At 43.0% G+C, this 21,557-nt stretch overlaps 1 protein-coding gene across 8 annotated transcripts in view; it reads left to right on the plus strand.

Moving 5' to 3' along the window:
• HUWE1 (HECT, UBA and WWE domain containing E3 ubiquitin protein ligase 1) overlaps nucleotides 1-21,557 on the plus strand; it is a 334,325-nt gene that overhangs the window by 53,337 nt on the left and 259,431 nt on the right. For all 8 annotated transcript variants that reach the window (XM_068112748.2, XM_068112754.2, XM_068112750.2 and 5 more), the window contains exons 16-21: nucleotides 1,107-1,199; nucleotides 2,680-2,781; nucleotides 2,986-3,066; nucleotides 7,008-7,114; nucleotides 11,459-11,636; nucleotides 17,394-17,485. In XM_068112748.2, the coding sequence (XP_067968849.2) occupies nucleotides 1,107-1,199; nucleotides 2,680-2,781; nucleotides 2,986-3,066; nucleotides 7,008-7,114; nucleotides 11,459-11,636; nucleotides 17,394-17,485 (653 nt within the window). The remainder of the gene's footprint in view (nucleotides 1-1,106; nucleotides 1,200-2,679; nucleotides 2,782-2,985; nucleotides 3,067-7,007; nucleotides 7,115-11,458; nucleotides 11,637-17,393; nucleotides 17,486-21,557) is intronic.

The following is a 21,557-nucleotide window of genomic DNA, read 5'->3' on the forward strand; positions in this document are numbered from 1 at the left end:
CACAAAAGCTTTTTTCACACGCAGTATCATTAAGATGCTTTTTTGCAAACTTTATATGAGCTTTTGGATGTCTTTTTCAGTAATGGCTTCTTTCTTGCCACTTGTCCATGGAGGCCAGCTTTGTGAAGGGAACAGGATGTTGTTGATTAATGAACACTGACACCCATCTCGGGCATAGTCTTGCAGATCTTTCAAAGTCATTGTTGGATTTACAGTGAAATCTGAACCAGTTTCTTGCTTGCTCGGCTGCTGAGTTTGGATGGGTGACCTGATCTGAGTAGAGTCTGGGTGGTATGATGTGTCTTCCACTTCTTAATGTTGGATTTTACCCCACTCAGAGGGATAATGAGTGACTGAAATCTGCTTAGAACCCTCTCCTGAATGGTGCTTCTCCACCACATTGTCTGACTTCTTTGGAAAGCTCTTTGGTCTTCATGTTTGCGTTGTTGGTTGACAGTGAGTTGCACCATCAAACTCCTTAGATAAGTGGTGAAGCTTAATTAACAAGTTAAATGTTAAGTTACTTACAAGTGAAACGTAATACCCTTATTTTGTTACCCTGAAGTGATTTTGGGTTAATTAGGCAAAGAGTTTTGAATACTTATGCAACTGAGGATCATCTGATTTTCTATTGATTTAACTTCTTCACATATCTGCATTTTTAATTTTTTTATTTTTAAGCCTTATCACTCTGGGGTAGTTTGTGGAGACTCTCTTAAGTTTGATTTGAAAGCACGAAGATGTAAGCTCAGGTGGCATCAAAATGTGAAAGGAGGGGGGAGGGGGTGGAAATACTTTTGCAGGCCAATGTATAATGGCAAGCTATGAAAGTGGTCAACGTTTCCCTTTTGGTCCATTCCCTCTCCCCTCTTACCTCTGGGGCTTTCTTGCATTGTGTTAATTAACCCGCTTTTTCAGTGGATAATTGTACTGGTCACCTGCGTGCCCTTAATCCCCCATGTTGGCAAACTTGATTGTGAATGGTCATTTTGATTTTTTCTTTGGATTTTGTCGTGTTCTTTTATTTTGAGGTGATGACATTCCCTCAGAGTGCTGATGATTCCTTTAAGTGGCTGATGGCATTTTCTATTTTTCTATCTTCTCAGCCACTGAAGTGGCAATGGAAGCCAGTCCTGGGTCGTCTTCTGTCACAGAGGGTGACGGAAAGCCAGTGGTTGCAGCAGCTCCTCCAAAGCCGGGTATGGATATCAACGTGTTGCTTTTGGTATAATTTATACCTTTGTTTCCTTGCTTGACGCTCGGCATTTAAAAGGATAGAGCACAGACAAACAACACTGGGAAGGCAGTGGCAAACTACCCAGTATAAACCTTCCAAGAAACTGCTTTGGCAGCACCTCTTGTCTGTAAAAATAAATAAATAAATAGTTTACATAAAAAATGCTGTTTTCATATAATATACAGGGTTCAGAATGGAGCAGCACAACAGTCAGATTTGAGATATTATTTTAAATGTGAACAAATCTGTATGCATTTCTGGACAGTCTGGGTGGAGGAGGAAGGGGTAGGTGGCATGGAAGGAGCCCAGCACTTAGATTGTTAATATATTGCATACTCTTTACTTTGTTTTGATTTGTTTGCTTGCATGTATGTATATCTATATTTTATGGTGCACATTGTATAAGTACTTGTATGTTTAAAATTAATATTTGTCGGCTATGTGCCCAAAAACAGGGGGGGGGGGGGGGGGGGAGTGGTGTCTGTGTCTTTCTGTCCATTTGTGCCTGTCCGTCTGTCATGCCTTTTCCTAAACATTTGTGCAGAAATTCACTAAATTTGGTAGTTACGATCACCACATGGCAAGAAGTTGCGAGAGAAGTATCACTTTTGGCTCTGCCACCTGGGACACTGGTTGGGGTCAAAAGGTCAAATACCAAAAAATGCTGTTCCAGGCATGTTTTGAAACATAAAAAAAAAAACATCTGTGCAATCAACATTGGAGGGCACATGAATATGTAATTTTTTGGGGGGGATTTGACCCCTGGCTCATTCCCCAGTTGTGGGGTCACAGGGGTCAAAACAGAATATTTTTTTTTCACTCAATTTCATATTGGGTCAATCATGGTGGAATGTTTGGCCATCTTACACCTTAGCTTTATATTGTAAGCATGAGGATTTGCGATGGCGCAAATCGCAGCTTTGGTTTTGCTCTGGTTTTAAAAATGTTATTTTGCCCTTCCTTACCACCAACTTGCAGGTTACTATGTTTTCTATGTTCCATCCCATTGTTGCCTTCACATGATCTTCATGGCTATGGTTTTACCTTCTGTCCTTCATCTCCTTGATCTTCCATGAGCTTAGATTTTTGTATAAAAATAAAAACAAAACTGTATGAAAATTGGAATTACTTTCACCTTTTTTTTGGTAATGCTACCGGTACCGGAGTGTTGTGCTTGTACATTCTTAAGGCCTGTTGTATCCTCGTTTTTCGTAGGTTGGAGTATTGATGGTGACTCTCAGTATAACAATTTTTTGATAGGACCAGTTCACAATGCATTGTAATTTTAATGCGAGTGTTCTAGTACGTGCTATTTAATTTCCCTACTTGGGCAAATATCTTAAGTTAAATGTCATGTCATTTCATCTGTTCTTTTGATCCAAGTTGATTCTCACTGTTCAGGTATAACAATCCTCTTGCTGTTGTAAATCTGCCTCATAAAGGTGCTCAGTGTATACCCCAGAGAGCTGCCCTCCTCAAGTCTATGCTGAACTTCTTGAAGAAGGCGATTCCAGATCCAGCCTTTTCTGACAGCATTCGTCGTGGTGTGTTATCATATTCTCCAACTCTTTTATTTCATTTCCCAAGTATATTTACCTTAGATAGCTCTTTGGCTTTATCAGAGAGATGAATTTAGGACAAGTTTTACTTTTGTTTTTGTACATTGTTCTAAACTTCTATCAAAAATACATTTGACGAGGCTGTTTTGCCGTTTGAATCTCATTCTCTTCTCTCGTGTTATGTTTCAGTGATGGACCAGTCACTGCCCACTTCCCTCAAGCACATAATCAGCAATGCGGAATATTATGGGCCATCCCTCTTCCTTCTTGGTGAGATGTGGGACACATTTGCACTCCTCATTGGTCTCTTTCACTCTAAGGGGTGTTAATAGTCCATATTAGGGTGCATCAAACGCCCCATGATTTTCAAAAAGTTGTTGTATTTTAATGTCTATTCCCTCAAATGTTACACTTGTTGGTAGAAGTATGTATGCAAAAAATAGATGAAATCAGAGGTGGTCCTGGGTGGCCACCGGCCACTTTTATATATTTAGGGCCATTTAGGGCCACAGCTAAACTACTTTACAAGATAATGTAAAATTAACTACAAGATAATGTAAAATTAACCATTATACCTATACACAAAAGTAAAGTCCTACTTTTACTAAATGCCTAATATCAAACAGTTAAAACAACCTTACATGTCAATGTAAAATTAACCAAAATCGTTCTTCATATTACAAAGTTGTAGTACAGTGTTGTAGTATTGTACTTTCATTGATTAAAAGTTTGAAAATGTATTAAGCACAACGCCAATGTCACTACTCCAACTTTGCTCGTTTCCGCAAATTTGGCCTCGCTTTGCGGTCACATTCAACCACTTGAAGAAGATTTTGGAAGTGGTCTTCTCTTCTTGCAGTTGAGACAAAATCAGTTGCGAGCTTTACTGCTCTCTCCGCAGGGTCATTCACAACATTAAGCCCATCCACAATGGACTTGGCTGCCTTGAAGTGCTCATTGTTCTGCCAAGTGTCAACATCCTCTGTTAGGAAGGTCATATCTAGGTGAAGAAGGTTTACTGTAAACCACGAGTCCTCGTTCACAAGATCAGCCAGGGTTGTCGCTTCTGTAATTTTTGGAAATGACGGTTTGCCATATCCAGAACCGTAGCGGTGTTTTGGAGTGCTTGGCATTTCATCTGGTTGTATGGCCAGTAACACATCTGCAAGGGCACGACGATCCTTTTGAGGAATTGCATTGCTGAACAGTGCCAAAACAACCAGTTCTGGGGTTAAATACCACAAATGTCTATCAAAGGCTTTCACAGCGCTGACTGAAATGGTTGAGTTGACAGCTTTATAGTTGAGCAGAGTCTTGTAAAAGCACAAATCAAACCATGGGGCATTTGAAGCAGACTGACATATGAGCCACCAATCACAATAAATATAAACAACAAAAACAACAAACTCCTTCAGTTTTTTCTGTTGATGTTGTGTTGTTACAGTTCCTCGAGGTAGTAGAGAAATTTGCTCTTCAAGTAGGCATATTTTGATGGAATAAAGAATCTTTGACATCCACCTTGCTTTATGCATGGCCCCTGGTCTGTGGAGTGTTCCTTGTTTTGTGACATCATCATCGAGGACTACCTGGCAGAGTTGTGCCATTTCCTTGTAGTCTTCCCTACAGTATGAAGCGCTTGTGCGGATTGTGCTTAAAACCTTGTTTTTGCAGGATAAAAGCAGCTGTTGTGCATAGTCATTGTACATGGAAATGTCAATTTTGGTTAAACTTTCATTCTTTGCATGCGATATGCGTTCCCAATTCTTCTGGAATTTTTGGAACAAAGATACTTCTGGAGACTTTGATGCCTCAATTTTGAGAACGTCAAACACATGATCCAGGATTACCTCTCCAACATGATGGCGACATGCACACCACAGAAGAGCACGGTCCAGTTTTGATTGAATGGTAACACAGGCAGCTGTAACGTGTCCAGTGTTTGATGCTGTTGTGTCAAAACATAAGTTGACAACTGATTGTTTGCACTTCCATGAATGTAGATACGTGTAAGTGTGCTCGGCAATGATGTCACCTGATGACCTATCACTTCCAGGAGGATATCTAGCCACCCCCAGTAGCTTTACATCAGTGGCATTCCCAACCAACACTGGCAATCTTTCTTCCTTGACATTCTTGTTTGTGAGCGTTGGTATCTGCTTGCCATCCCAGTGAAGTGTTGCAGCTGTTGGGGCGATCCAATTTTCTTGAATATCTTTGGCGATAGCACTTGTTATTGATCGTCGAGCCTTATCAGCAGTTGAGTACGACTTGGCCACACGACGTGGATCACCTCCTGCCTCTTGAATTACAGCTTTGGTGAGCGCAACCTGTTGAACAGGAGTTATGTTTAGTCGAGTAGCAACAGCCACAACTGAATGTCTTTTCAGAATATCATGAGGAATAAAGGCAGATGTACCTGCATATGTTGATCTGTGGTGACTACGCTTCCTTTGAAACTCTGGAATCGCCTCTTCTTCAGTTTCTTCCAAGCTATCTGCAGAGTCACTATCATCAGAGCATACAGAACTAATTGTCATCTCTTGTACACTGGATGATTCATGACGTTCTCGTCTTGAAGCTTCCGCTAAGAGGCGTTTTTCTTTTCTATGATCTTTATCAACTTTCTTCTTGTCAACACCACCAAATGAGGCTACTCTGTCAGATTTCATTGACTCTAAAAATACTCTATCTTCCTCATTCTTAATGTTTGTCATTGCATCTTTTGTCCATACACCAAAGGTCTTATCAAGACGTTCATTCATGGTTTGCAACTTAGCCAAAGTGCTTGGAGATTCTCGGCGAGAAACAGGTATTTGACGCAATTTGTTATTGTCATTAAGAAGGTCAAGTATTAGTTTGCAGCATTGATGGTCTGAAAGCATAGGAATATTTGCTTTAGTGTAGAATTTTTTCAGCTGGATAAGGACGATGCTGGCAGATTTCCATTTCAGTGGCTGAGTTTGTTTGCCTTCACATATTTCTTTCTGGATGTACCACATCACGCATCGAAGAACCTGCCGGCAAGTTGGGAGGCGGACTCCTGTCAATGTACCATCTGCTTCTGTAAAAGCATTGCCAAGACCAAAAATGGCACTTGCTAATCTGGTCTTCTTATCTGCCATCTGAAAGAAAATAAAGGATATTATTAGACTACTAGTATGGGACCCACGATTAGACCTCCGATTTCATTCATGTAAAAATACAAACTAATTATCAAACCATCGTTTTTTGCATAAAATTGTTATATTTGTATTCCTCTCATCAAGACCTTCAATTTGATACCAAACATGACTAGGTTTGGGTGTAAAATAACAAAATCAAACATTTTTACATAGTGCGGCCCCGAAAATGGCCCTAAATATATAAAAGTGGCCGGTGGCCACCCAGGACCACCTCTGATTTCATTTATTTTTTGCATACATACTTCTACCAACAAGTGTAACATTTGAGAGAATAGACATTAAAATCCAAGAACCTAAGGGCGTTTGATGCACCCTAGTCCATATGCAAATAAATGACATAAACTGCATGCCAGACTTCCTTCCATCTGAATAGCATCTCTCTACTAATGAGGAAATGAATATTTGTAAGGGTTGTATTGGTCTGTTTACACAGAATAATGCAAGAATACGTTTATTGCACCATACACCAATTATGCTTTGTTATGGAACTAAAAATATTAATTCCCAAATACTGTTCTTCAATTGCTTCAATGCTGTGCCAGGTGTCTAACAGGTTTAAAACATTTGGCCCAGTTGAGTGGATTAAACTGATAACATTGTTGTATGTTCGCCCATTATTTGAAGCTGATATCAGATGGCAAAGCCTTGTGTTAAAGTTGCAGTGAGTTCACTAACTCTGGGGGAGGTGGGGGATGGACACATGGCACGAAAATTGGTCCATGGGGATTTTGTGATTGCAGTATAATGCAAAGACTGAAGTGGACAATTGAAAGATCAACTCTGCATTTATAGAATTTGAAACTCAAGCGATCTCAAATTTTTTTTTTTGTTCAGTTGGTATTGCCAAACAGGGTCAACCTATTTATTGCAGGTATAGACAATTGCTGAAAATGTGTTTGCTTTTGTTTTAATCCATGGCTGCAGTTACGAGTAAAATGCAAGGATAAATGTTGAGATCCCATGCTGAATTTTATTTTTCTTCTATTTTCTCCAAAATAAGCTGGCTCTTTTCTTTTGCCTTCTTACCAGCTACTGAGGTTGTGACCGTGTTCGTTTTTCAAGAGCCTTCACTTCTGTCATCCTTGCAAGATAATGGCCTCACAGACGTCATGTTGCATGCTCTGCTTATCAAGGATGTACGTGTTGATCTTTTTTTTTTTCAAGACTATTTTTGGAAATCCGCTTACCCCCTATCCCTCCTCCATACTGACAAACTAATTCCGCACAAACAAACACATCGTGAAGAAAAGCTCACCTCAGTATTAATTGACAACATAAATTTTGATGTTGTGGTCTCAAGTATCGATAAACAATCTTTTCCTTTCATCATTAGATACTAGTGGGATACCCGCCCTATCGGCAATCTTGTTTGAAGAATGCAACCCGTTCTTCTGACACACCTTTATTTGGGTGGTGTATTGGCAAATGACAGCTCCCTTGGTCTCTGCTGAAAAACAAACAAACAAACAAGCTCTTTCACGAGCTCTTTCACGAGCTCTTTCACGAGCCTCGATTCAGTATACAAAAAAAATAAAAACGGTTACGTGCATGAAGCAAAAACATGCCTGTTACTTGTAATTCAAAACACCTCGATGCTCTGGAAAATGTAGGGACAGGAATACTGTACTGTAAAGGGTGGGGACCTGTAATATCCTCTTCCACCTGGAGCCAGCTCTGCACGATACACATTTACATAGAATCCCCTACACAATCAAGCTGTGGACAAACGCTATGTATGTGCATAGGAGCTCTGGTGTGCCAACCTCGCACAACATCGGATGCCCAGTCAGCGTCTGGCTTTGCAGACCAACTTTGAAATGTGGCTAGCCCAAGAGAGATCATGACAGAGTGAGACCCAAGAGTTTGAGCGACACAGCCTCTTTGAGACGGTCGTTGAGAAAGAAGATGGGGTTGAGGTTTTGGGTCACGCTCCTTTTAGAACAGGGAGAGACAAACAGAGACAGAGACAGACAGCCAGACAGTGACAGACAGACACAGACAGCCAGACAGACAGACAGACACAGACAGACACACACAGACAGACAGACAGCCAGCCAGACAGGCAGCCAGACAGACGGACAGCCAGACAGACACAGACAGCCAGACAGAGGCAGAGACAGAGGCAGAGACAGAGGCAGAGACAGAGACAGAGACAGAGGCAGAGACAGAGACAGAGGCAGAGACAGAGGCAGAGGCAGAGGCAGAGGCAGAGGCAGAGACAGAGGCAGAGACAGAGACAGAGGCAGAGACAGAGACAGAGGCAGAGACACAGACACAGACACAGCCAGACAGACAGACACAGACACAGCCAGACAGACAGACACAGACACAGCCAGACAGACAGACACAGACACAGCCAGACAGACAGACACAGCGACAGAGGCAGAGACAGAGGCAGAGACAGAGACAGAGGCAGAGACAGAGACAGACAGACACACACAGCCAGACAGACACACACAGCCAGACAGACACACACAGCCAGACAGACACACACAGCCAGACAGACACACACAGCCAGACAGACACACACAGCCAGACAGACACACACAGCCAGACAGACACACACAGCCAGACAGACACACACAGCCAGACAGACACACACAGCCAGACAGACACACACAGCCAGACAGACACACACAGCCAGACAGACACACACAGCCAGACAGACACACACAGCCAGACAGACACACACAGCCAGACAGACACACACAGCCAGACAGACACACACAGCCAGACAGACACACACAGCCAGACAGACACACACAGCCAGACAGACACACACAGCCAGACAGACACACACAGCCAGACAGACACACACAGCCAGACAGACACACACAGCCAGACAGACACACACAGCCAGACAGACACACACAGCCAGACAGACACACACAGCCAGACAGACACACACAGCCAGACAGACACACACAGCCAGACAGACACACACAGCCAGACAGACACACACAGCCAGACAGACACACACAGCCAGACAGACACACACAGCCAGACAGACACACACAGCCAGACAGACACACACAGCCAGACAGACACACACAGCCAGACAGACACACACAGCCAGACAGACACACACAGCCAGACAGACACACACAGCCAGACAGACACACACAGCCAGACAGACACACACAGCCAGACAGACACACACAGCCAGACAGACACACACAGCCAGACAGACACACACAGCCAGACAGACACACAGCCAGACAGACACACACAGCCAGACAGACACACACAGCCAGACAGACACACACAGCCAGACAGACACACACAGCCAGACAGACACACACAGCCAGCCAGACCGAGACACAGAGACAGCCAGACAGAGACACAGAGACAGCCAGCCAGCCAGACAGAGACACAGAGACAGCCAGCCAGCCAGACAGAGACACAGAGACAGCCAGCCAGCCAGACAGAGACACAGAGACAGCCAGCCAGCCAGACAGAGACACAGAGACAGCCAGCCAGCCAGACAGAGACACAGAGACAGCCAGCCAGCCAGACAGAGACACAGAGACAGCCAGCCAGCCAGACAGAGACACAGAGACAGCCAGCCAGCCAGACAGAGACAGAGACACAGAGACAGCCAGCCAGCCAGACAGAGACAGCCAGTCAGAGACAGACAGATAGACGCACCCACGGAGGCGCGCGCACACACACACACACACACACACACACACACACACACACACACACACACACACACACACACACACACACACACACACACACACACACACACACACACACACACACACACACACACACACGTTCCAGGTGCTTGATCAGTTTATTTTGTCAAGGTCTGAGAACATGGATGAGGTTACTGCCTGTCTGTCAGAAGGATGAGTGATGTCATGGCAGAGAGTTGTCATCAGCAAAGAGATAAAGATGATTTTCTGGAGAGTCAGTGAGATGATTGATGAAGAGTAGGAATAGGATGGGGCCGAGAACACTGGCTTGGGGTACTCCGGCCTTAACAGGGAGAGGAGAAGAAAGGCTTCTGTTGAGCACCACATGTTGGCTACAAGTGTAGGAAGTCAGTAAAGGAAGAGTGTATTTTTTTTATTGTTATTTTAAATGTTTTTTTTTGAAAAATATATGTGGCTCCAGGCTCCAGGCACGGACTATGGTTTTCTTGGGTTCCATAGGCAGAGAGTTTGGAGTGCAAGGCAGGATGCCAGACTATCAAAAGCTCCAGATATGTCCAAAGAGATGGCCTTGATTTCTTGTCTGATATTGAACGAATGAGTGGAACTTGATTTATATTAAATGTTATATTTTGAACACGAATCTGACCATAAATTTGAAAACAAACCTGCTGAACTGTACTTCGTCTCTGAAACCGTTCCGATCACACATGCGCAGAGTAGCGAGATCATTTATTTTACTCTTTACTTTTACTTTTATTATTTTACTAGTGAGAAGCATACAGCTGCTCTCCAAATTATTTTTACTTTTATTTATTTTACTTTAAAAAAAAAAAAATGTTTTTTACTTTACTGACTGGCAGTTAAACATAATTGAAAATTATTCCAAAAAGGAAACTTACTCTTTTTCAGGACATCATAAGGGGCATGTACAATCCACACAAAGAACTAATGTAATTTGTTAGATAGTAGCCACTTCGTCAACATGTGTAAACCTCTGGAATTAATTTTTTTATATGACTTTTACATTGTTTATTAGTCCTCTACCGGTTTCACAGGAGGGGACTATAGGTTTGGTCTCTCTCCGTCTGTCCGGCTGTCACCTGTGATTTTTCCATACTTTTTTTTTCCCATACCTTGCACATATTCAACTGAAACTTGATACATGGCTTTACTATAAGTTACAGAAACTGCAACTTTTGTCGCTTTTGTAGCATACCTAAAACAATTTGGCTTACTGTATATGGCTCACAATTGCTGAGTGCTTGGAACAGGAGCATTCAATGGGACCAGTAGGGGGCTGGTATGGCAAAGCTCTTGTTTTATTTTAATTTAATTATATCCTTGACCACTGCAGAACACAAATCACCTTGTCATTTCCAAGAACCTTTTTGTTTTGCAGTAGTTGAACGTGTTAAATAAGGTAGTTGGACATGTAAAATAAGGTGGTGTATGCTTGACTGCTTAATCGTGCTAAACTTCTGGAATATTTTTAAGCCAACTTTAAAATCATTATTTTATTTCAATTGAAGTAAAGACTTTTGAACACTGTGTGGGACAACGTGTTCTATGAAGTCTAATTTTACAAGTTTTGTAGGTGCAGAGCTTATTATAAGAGCATTAATTCATTTTTGCCAAGGTAGTTTATATCTAGGAACAGTTTTATTTTGGTATCTGAGACGATACATTGACTTCTCTTTCAGACGTGCTTTTCAAATCTTTTTCTTTTTTCTTTTTGCGAGCTCGTCTGATGGTCATCGAATGTGCAAACTTTGGTTGTCTTGTTTATTTGGACAATGTTGTTGACTTGCTTTGTAGGTACCAGCTACGAGGGAGGTTCTTGGATCATTACCCAACGTATTCAGTGCTCTGTGCTTAAATGCTCGTGGTCTGCAATCATTTGTGCGCTGCCAGCCATTTGAGCGTCTCTTCAAGGTTCTGCTCTCACCAGATTATTTGCCAGCAATGCGGCGCCGTCGAAGTTCTGACCCCTTGGGTATGCAGTGCTTTAATGTACAACTCCTTGGAAGCATGGTTATTTTAAATCTTTCAATCAACTGTATGTGATCCAAAAGCCTTACCTGATCCGTCACCATAATTATTTGATCCTTATGGAGGTGTTTTTGGATCAATTTGATCTGTACAGAGGTGTGCAGTTGTTAAGGGATGAGAACTTGCTTGATTTTTATGAATGCAGAGGGGGTGTGTAATCACCATTTACAGTGCCTTCAAAAATTATTCACATCCCTTGACTTTTTCACATTTTGTTGTTACAGCCTGAATTTAACATGTATTGAATTGAGATTTTTTCCGTTAATAATCTACGCACAATGTAAAAGTGGAATTTTTTCCCAGAATTTTTTCCAAAAATAATTAAAAATTAAAAGGTGAAATGTCTTGTCAGTAAGTATTCAACCCCTTTACTATGACGCTCCGAATTGAGCTCAGGCACATCCAATTTCCTTTGATGATCTTAAAGATGTCTCTACAACTATATTGAAGTCCACTTGTGGACAGTTCAATTGATTGGACATGATTTAGAAAGAAACACACCTTTCTATACAAGGTACCACAGTTGACAGTGCATGTCACAGTAGAAACTCTACCACAAAGTCCAATAAACTGTCTGTAGAACGCCGAGATAGAATTACGAGGAGGAATAGATCTGGGGAAAGGTATAAAAAATTTCTAGTGTTGAAAGTTCCCAAGAGCATAGAGGTGGGTATGGAACTACCCACACTTTTCCGAGAGCTCCGAGTATCAGTTTTACACATCTCGATTTGAGTTTCTCCCATTTTTCCTTGCAAATTTGCAGAAGCTCTGTCAAGTAGGATGGGGAGCGTTGGTGAACAGCAACATTCAAGTCTTCACACAGGTTCTCAATGTGATTTAAGTATGGGATTTAGCCGGGCCACTCAAGGACTTTCACGTTTTTGTTCTGAGCCATTCAAGTGTTGCTTTGGCTGTATGCTTGGGGTCATTGTCTATGTGCTATTGGAATGTCAATTTTTGCCAGTCTTCTGCACTCCGAAGCAGGTTCTCCTCGAGGATTTGCTTGTATTTGGCTCCATTCCTTGTTCCTTCTATCCTTACAAGTCTCCCAGTGCTTGCCACTGAAAAGCATCCCCATAGCATGATTCTGCCACCACCATGCTTTGCAGTAGGGATGGTGTTATACATGGGTGATGAGCTGTGCCCAGTTTCCGCCAGACATAGTGCTTTACAATTCAGACCAAAGAGTTCAATTTCCTTTCAAAGAGTTCAAGATCCTCAGAATATTTTCCCTCATGCTCTCAAGTCTTTCACATGTCTTTTTGCAAGCTCCAGGCATGCTGTCATGTGCTTTTTTTCTCAGGAATGGCTTCCATGAGCTAACTCGACCATAAAGCCTAGATTTTTAAAGTGCGGCAGGTTCTTCCATCCATCTCAACCAAGGAACTCCGTAGTTCTGTCAGTGGTCATTGGTTTCTTGGTCACGTCTGCAATCAAGGTCCTCCTTGTCCAGTTGCTCAGTTTGTTCCAGTTTGTTCACTTGTCCAGTGAACCAACAGACTTGTCCAGTTTGTTCGGACGGACAGCTCGAGGAAGATTCTGGGTAGTTTCATATTCTTGCCATTTCCTAATGATGGCGCTCACTATGCTCACCAAGAAGACTCGGATCTGTTATCGCTACCAAAGGCGCTTCTACAAAGTATGGATTCGTGGTTGATTACTTGAGTAAATTAGCTATTTCTGTGTTCATTTTAAATTATTTTGTAAGAATATCTAAAAAAAGAAATGCCGCTTTGACATTACAAGGTATTAATTACGTGGAGAACAGTGACAATAAATCTCAATTTGATCCATTTTAAATTCAGACCGGAACACAACAAAATGTGAAGAAAGTCAAGGGGTGAGAATACTTTCTGAAGGCACTATGTTTACATGTTCGTTATTTGTGTTTGTACTGCACTGTAAATTTAAATCGTATACGCTTTCTTCCATACAAGTTTTTGTTATAATATCCCTGTTATACAAATTAAAATTTCTTCCCTGTAACTTTAAATCCCATGTTCAGACCATGTCTCTTCTCATGCAACATACAAATGCCATGAAAATGATTTCACAACAACAACAACAACAACATGCATTTTAAAAGGCCATTTTCCCTGCTAGAGCGGGGGTTAGCCTTGCGGTCCCCATGACAATCTTCTCCATTTTGCCCTATTTTCTGCATCTCTCCTTGTTTAACCCCCTTGCCCGCATTTCTTCTTCCACCATCTTTAGCCAAGTCTTTCTCGGTCTTCCCCGTCCTCTACTTCCTTCTACATTCATTTCCATCACTCTTCTCAACCAGTCACTTTCATCCTTCCTCAACACATGACCAAACCATCTCAACCTGTTCCTCTTCACAGCATCAATCACAGGCTCTATTCCCATCATCTTTTGCAATTCATCATTTGTCTTCCTCTCTCTCAACGATACTCCGCACATCCGTCGAACCATTCGCATTTCCACCCTTTCCAGCCTTCGTTGCTGCTCTATGTTCATTACCCATGTCTCGCTCCCATAAATCATAACACTTCTCACACATGCAGCATACACCTTTCCCTTCAGCTTCAATGACACTCCCCTCATCATCAGCACGCCACTCAATTCCCGAAACTTCTTCCATGCACATCTCACTCGAGCAACCGTTGCCGAGTCTGATCCACCTTCTCCATTCAGCATGTCTCCGAGGTAGCAAAATGTTTTCACACCTTCCAGCTTCACACCGTCTCCAAGATCCAACTCAACATTTCCTCCATCTGCAGCTCCCTCTGTGCACACCTTACATTTGAATGTAGCTGCCACACTGGTTAATGACCCTCTCAGACCACTACATTTTTGATGAACCCACTCAGCGCACATTGTACACTGAATGGAGTTCACTCCGACACCCTTCCTACACACAGCACAGGGCCACTTCCCAGTTCTTTCCACCTCACCACATGCTTTACCACTTGCCATCACCTTCGTCTTTCCGATATTCACCTTCAGACCTTTTGTCTCCATACATTCCTTCCACGTGTTAATCTTTTCCTTCAGTCCATCCATACTTTCCGCAATCAACACCAGATCATCTGCATACAACAACTCCCACGGTAAACCCTCCTTTACGTTCTGAGCCAGCACCTCCATCACAGCTACAAATAGTAGTGGACTTAGTACCGACCCCTGATGCACTCCCACCTTCACCTCAAACTCACCACTGTTCCCGTCCTTCGTCCTTACAGCTGTGCACGCTCTTTTGTACATTGCCATCACTACTCTGATCAACCATTCCTCCACTCCTAACTTCCTCAATGCCCATGTCAATACTTTGTGTGGAACCCAATCGAATGCTTTCTCCAGATCAACAAACCCAAGAAACAACTTCTTCCTCTTCTCCATGTACTTCTCCTGCAACTGCCTCACAATGAAAAGCGCGTCTGTCGTTCCTCTTCCTGGCATAAATCCAAACTGCATTTCGTCGATCTTCACTTTCTTCCTTATCCTCCTCTCCAACACCCTTTCCAATACCTTCATTCCATGCTCCAATAACTTTATCGCTCGGTACGAGCCACACTCCAGAGGGTCACCTTTCCCCTTGTATAGAGGGACGAGGGTACTCAGTTCCCAATCCACTGGAATGCGGCCTTCTTTCACCACCAGATTACAGATCTCTGTCATTCTCTTCACACCCCAACTTCCTGCTGCCTTCAACATATCTCCCACAACTCCCGTCGGCCCTCCCGCTTTTCTACCCTTCATTGCTTTTATCGCTTCCTCAACTTCCTTCTCAGTTATCTTCTCTGCCGGTCCTAAAACTGGGTTACTCTCGATGTTGCCATCCCATTCATTCTCTGTATTCAACAGCATTTCCATATATCTTTTCCATCTTCCTTTAACTCCATCTGGGTCGACAACGATTTGTCCCACTTCATCCTTCAAGCAGCTCACCCCCATCACATCACACCTCTCTTTCGCTATCTGCTTTGCAATCCTAAATACCGCTCTCTGACCCTCTTCCGAATCCAAGCGTTCTCCGAACATTTTCCTACATGCCTCCTGCGCCTTTGCTACCTCTTTCTTTGCAGCCTTCCTGGCTGCCTTATAACTTTCATGCTCTGCTGTTTCTGCTCCCGTACCCTTCGCCTTCTGCCACTCCTTGAACTTCTTCCTCTTCTCGTCAATCCTCTTTCCAACTTCATCATCCCACCACCATGTTTCCGAGTGCCTCGGTGGTCCTTTTGTCCATCCACATACCTCACCAACGGCTCCCAACAGACTAGCTTTCATTGACATCCAACCACTTTCAAGCTCAACCACATCATCCTCGACCCTACTCAGCCTCTCTTTTAATGCCTCCCTTACTGTCCCCTCTTTCAACCTCCACACCTTCATTCTCGGTTGGTACTTCACCCGCCGAGCTCTCCTCGCACCTTTCACCCTTACGTCGCAGACAACCAAGTGGTGCTGTGAAACAGCCTCCTCCTCCGGGATCACCTTTGTGTCTCGGAGGTGCCCCCTATCTCGCCTACGCACCATCAGGTAGTCAACGGTTGTCGTCGACCCACCTGACGTGTATGTAACAAGCTTATTATCCTCTTTCTGGAACTGAGTATTACAAATCAACAAATCAGCTCCATCAGCAAACTCCAAAATCCTTTCACCTTCTCCATTTCTCACATCATATCCATAACCCCCATGAACTCCGTCAAAACCATCCATGCTCCTTCCCACATGTCCATTTAGGTCTCCTCCTACCATAACAACTTCCTCATCTTTCACGTTTTCCATCAGCTTCTCTATCGCACACCAGAACTTATCCTTCTCTTCATCGCTCCGACCAACCTGCGGAGCATATCCCGAGATGACGTTCACCAAGAGCTTTCCAATCATCATTTTCACCATCATCAACCTATCACTCACTCTAGTCACACTCACCACACTGTCTACAAACTCCTCAGAAAACAGGACACCAACACCATTCACGCCCTCCAGGCACCCTTGCCACACAAACTTGTATTTCTGTCCCTGCCTACCCTTCACCATTCTCACACCACTTCCTTTCCATCTCGTCTCTTGCACACAACATATGTCCACTCTTCTTCTGACCAATACTTCCACCACTTCTCCTGATCTCCCTGTCATTGTCCCTACATTCCATGTCCCAAACCTCAGAAACCGATCTCCACTTCGGGCTGTACCCTGCCCACATGTAGTTGTAATTGTCATGGTTCTCTTTTTTGAGGCAATGTTTTTTTATAGCCGGATGCCCTTCCTGACGCCAACCCTCTTAGTCGCCTCCTACGACACGCAGGGATACGGCGTACCTATTCTTATCCAGGGTACACACTGGGAAACGTTTAAAACATGGAAATCCTGGGGGGGGATCACTGCTGCGGTTTAAACATATTTAAATAAATATTTAAACAAAACCATGAAAACAATCTGGGAAAAGTCTCTAAGTGAGAACGTGGATTTGAGAAAGCAGGAGCAGAGGTGAAAGAACAAACGAGAATATAGGGGGCACAAGTCGAGACGGGGAGCACAAGTCGAGACGAAAATGATTTCACACAATGGTAAAAATTGCACTTTTGTTTTGTTGCAGAGAAAACTAAACATAACACACTTAATTTTCCTGCATTAAGAGCCGTATATAAAATTAAACAGAGCAAACAGACTTTTCCTTCTACCACAAGGAATTTGATGTCCACTGTGAACACAATTATTGTGTATTTTTTTGCAGGAGATACTGCTTCAAACCTTGGAAGTGCTGTGGATGAGCTGATGAGACATCAGCCATCACTCAAGACTGATGCCACATCTGCCATTATCAAGGTCTCCTTCCTTTTCCGTTCCCCAACCTGCCTTGGTGTGATATAATACTGTACACTCAATACTTGCATACCCCTTCTTGGGAAGCAGGTTTTAATTTTTTTTTCTCTGTTACATTCTCAATCAATCCTTACTAGAATTATAAAATATTTTTTCTTCTTCCATGAGCTAATAAACTATCCCTGGTGTTGGGCTAGCGGCTAGGGTGCCGGCTTAGGATCTTAGGATCCTAGGATCCTGGGTTCGAATCTCGGTCGATCGCCGAATTAATGCCAGGGGGGTTGACTCAGCCTGTCATCCTTCCGAGGTCGGCTAATTGAGTACCAGTTCACTGGTAATTCCCCGTTTGTCGTTGAAGGTGGCAAAAAGGGTTGGCGTCAGGAAGGGCATCCGGCCGTAAAACATTGCTTCAAAAAGGGGACCAAAAAAACAACTACCACGGTCCCCGAAAAGGCCAACCCCCGCTTTGCGGGGAAAAATGGCCTCTAAACGGTGGTTTTTTTCATGAGCTAATAAACAGTGATAATCCAGGGGGGGGGGGGGGGGGGGGGAAAAAAAAAAAATATATATATATATATATACACCACCGGTCAAAAGTTTTAGAACACCTCAATTTTTCCAGTTTTTATTGAAATTTACGCAGTTTAATGTCTCAATGTACTCTGAAATTATACCAGATATCGAACAAATAAACAATCGGAGATAAAAAAGAAATCATAGAATCATTTTGTTTAACAAAATTTAATTTAAATTTTTGACTCGGCAAAGTAGCCACCTTTTGCAGATATAACTGCCTAACACACTCGTGGCATTCTCTCTACAATGGAAATCAAATATTTTTCGGGAAGTTCTTCCCAACACTGTTGCAGAAGTTCCCACAAATGTGTTGCACTTGTAGGTTGCTTTGTTTTCACCCTTCTGTCCAGTTCATCCCAAACCATCCCGATGGGGTTTTAGTCTGGAGACTGTGCTGGCCATTCCATGATTTGAAGCCTACCGTCTTGTTCTTTTCCTCGAAGGTAGTTTTGACATAGCCTGGAGGTGTGTTTAGGGTCTTTATCTTGCTGTGGGATGAACCCCTGACCAACTGGGCATATACCAGAGGGTATTGCATGGCGCTGCAAAATGCTGTGGTAGCCCTTTTGGTTCAGGGCGGGTGCCAGTCACTCTGTGCAAGTCGCCGACTCTGGATCCAGCAAATATCCCTAGACCATCACGCTTCCTTCTCCATGTTTGAGAGTTGGTGTCACACACTGAGGAACCATCGTTTTGCCTACTCGACGGCGTACAAAACCCTGCGTGATGAACCAAAGATTTCAAATTTTGATTCATCGGTCCATAAGACCTTCTTCCAGTTTTCAGTAGTCCACTGGCGGTGGTGCCTCATGGCCCAGGCAAGCCTCTTTTTCTTATTTTGCCATCTTAGCAATGGCTTTCTTACTGCCACTCGACCTGTCAAACCTGCAGCTCAAAAGTCTTCTCTTCACAGTTGAAACTGAGACTTGCTTACTTCGACCAGTGTTAAGCTGTGCTTGAAGCTGTTGTCCTGTGAGCCACCTATCACGCAAGCTGTTGACTCACAGAAACTTGTCTTCTGATTCTGTTGTGGCTTTGGGTCTGCCAGACCTCTTCCTGTCAGTTTCGTCCAGTTTCCCAGTGCCTTTTGATGGTGTAGGAAACTGTACTTACTGACACCTTGGCTTTCTTTGCAATTTCTCGAAAGGAAAGACCTACACTTTCAAGGGTTATAATAGTCTTTCTGTCTTCCTTTGTTAATTGCCTTTTTCTCGCCATTATGATAGCAATATACGACTTCCTGCAGTGCAATATTGTCCAAATAATGCTTCAGAGGGTGTAATAATAGTCTGTTCCAATACTGCTTTTATACAGATGGGGTTTGTAATCAAGTAATCAGCAGGGGTTGGGACACCTGTAGGAATTGTTTGCATCAACTTTCAAGGTTTAATTTATTTACATTGCTGCAGAACAGCTGCAAGTTGTTAACCCATTACTTGTTCTCTGAAGAAGGCCTTTTTTTTTTTTAACAATATAACTGTGCAATTTACATTATTTTCCCGTTTTTGCCAACCTAAACTTTTTTTTTTAACCTCGAGCAGTTTACTGCTTACCTTTGTACCATTTCAGGTTATTCACTGGACTTGAATTGCTTAAATTTCAATTAAAACTGGAAATATTGAGGTGTTCTAAAACTTTTGACCGGTAGTGTACACTGCATGACCAAAAGCATGTGGACCACCTGGACATCACACATCTCATTCCAAATTGATGTAAATGAATATGGAGTACCCCCCTTTGCTGCTATAATAGCCTCCACTCTTCTGGGAAGGCTTTCCACGAGATGTTCGTGTTGATAAAATCAGATCTTCAACATTGTCCCAATAGTAGGTTTAATTCAGAATCGATCTCGAGCAACACCTGCAAGAAATCAACAAGCATCATATCAGAATACAGTAATCATAGAAGTAATGATGGATTTGCAATTGGTACAAGCAAGCCTGGAATATCTAGTAATACGCACCATCTGAGTTTGCACTACACCACAGAATAATGTCTCAGGAATGATCGGAGCACTGTCCGTCCGAGTTCTAATGGGAGCCCCTCAGTGGTCAGAGGCAGTATAGCACCTGGGTTCAACTTAGACACAATTTCATTACAGTTAGAACATTGCTGCGGGGATTTGCTTCCATTCAGCCACAACAGCATTAGTGGGGTCGGGCACTGATGTTGGGCGATTAGGCCTGGCTCGTAGTCGGCGTTCCAATTCCTCCCAAAGGTGTTTGATGGGGTTGAGGTCAGGGCTCTGTGCAGGACAGTCAAGTTCTTCCACACCGATCTCGACAAACCATTTCTGTATGGACCTCACTTTGTGCATGGGGGCATTGGCTTGCTGAAACTGGAAAGGGCCTTCCCCAAACTGTTGCCACAAAGTTGGAAGCACACAATCATCGAGAATGTCATTATATGCTGCAGCGTTAAGATTTCCCTTCACTGGAACTAAGTGGCTGAGCCCGAACCATGAAAAACAGCCCCAGACCTTTATTCCTCCTCCACCAAGCTTTACAGTTGGCACTAAGCATTCAGGCAGTTCTAATGGGAGCCCCTCAGTGGTCAGAGGCAGTATAGCACCTGGGTTCAACTTAGACACAATTTCATTACAGTTAGAACATTGCTGTGTGTGTGTGTGTGTGTGTGTGTGTGTGTGTGTGTGTGTGTGTGTGTGTGTGTGTGTGTGTGTGTGTGTGTGTGTGTGTGTGTGTGTGTGTGTGTGTGTGTGTGTGTGTGTGTGTGTGTGTGTGTGTGTGTGTGTGTGTGTGTGTGTGTGTGTGTGTGTGTGTGTGTGTGTGTGCGCGTGCGTGCGTGCGTGCGTGCGCGCGCGCGCTAGCTTGCGTTACTGAGGAACGGGATTATTTTAGCCGAGAATAATGACTGTACCTGAGTTGCTGTGTTGTCATGATTTACACCAATCATAATACAAACAATTACTTTGCACAAATGTATTTGTTGTGTTTGTGATATTATATTTTTATAGGCAATTTAGGTTGAATGTTTTTTTTTTCTTCAAGAAAGAACCCCTCAGCACATACATAGGGGAGGGGTAGGTGCAGACAGGAAGTTTGGGATGATTACACCTCACCACCATGTAATTCAAAACACCTCACCACCATGTAATTCAAAACACCTCACCACCATGTAATTCAAAACACCTCACCACCACGTAAAATCAAAACACCTCACCACCACGTAATTCAAAACACCTCACCACCATGTTATTTAAATACACCTCACCACCATGTTATTTAAATACACCTCACCACCATGTGATTTAAAACCACCACAACGTTATTAAAAACACTTCACAACCACGGAAACAAAAGTTTGAGGGAGTCGTTAAGTGACAACACAGACACTCCCCAGATGTTCTGATATATAGATAAATGACTGTACCCGAGTTGCCATTTTGTCATGGTTTAAACCAATCATAATTCAAACAATTATTTTGCACAAATGTATTTGTAATATACGTGATATCGCATTTTATAAACAATTGAAGTTG

The sequence above is a fragment of the Myxine glutinosa genome, chromosome 4 (assembly GCF_964187855.1).
Source record: "Myxine glutinosa chromosome 4, kmMyxGlut1.1, whole genome shotgun sequence".
NCBI classification, from domain to species: Eukaryota; Metazoa; Chordata; class Myxini; order Myxiniformes; family Myxinidae; genus Myxine; species Myxine glutinosa.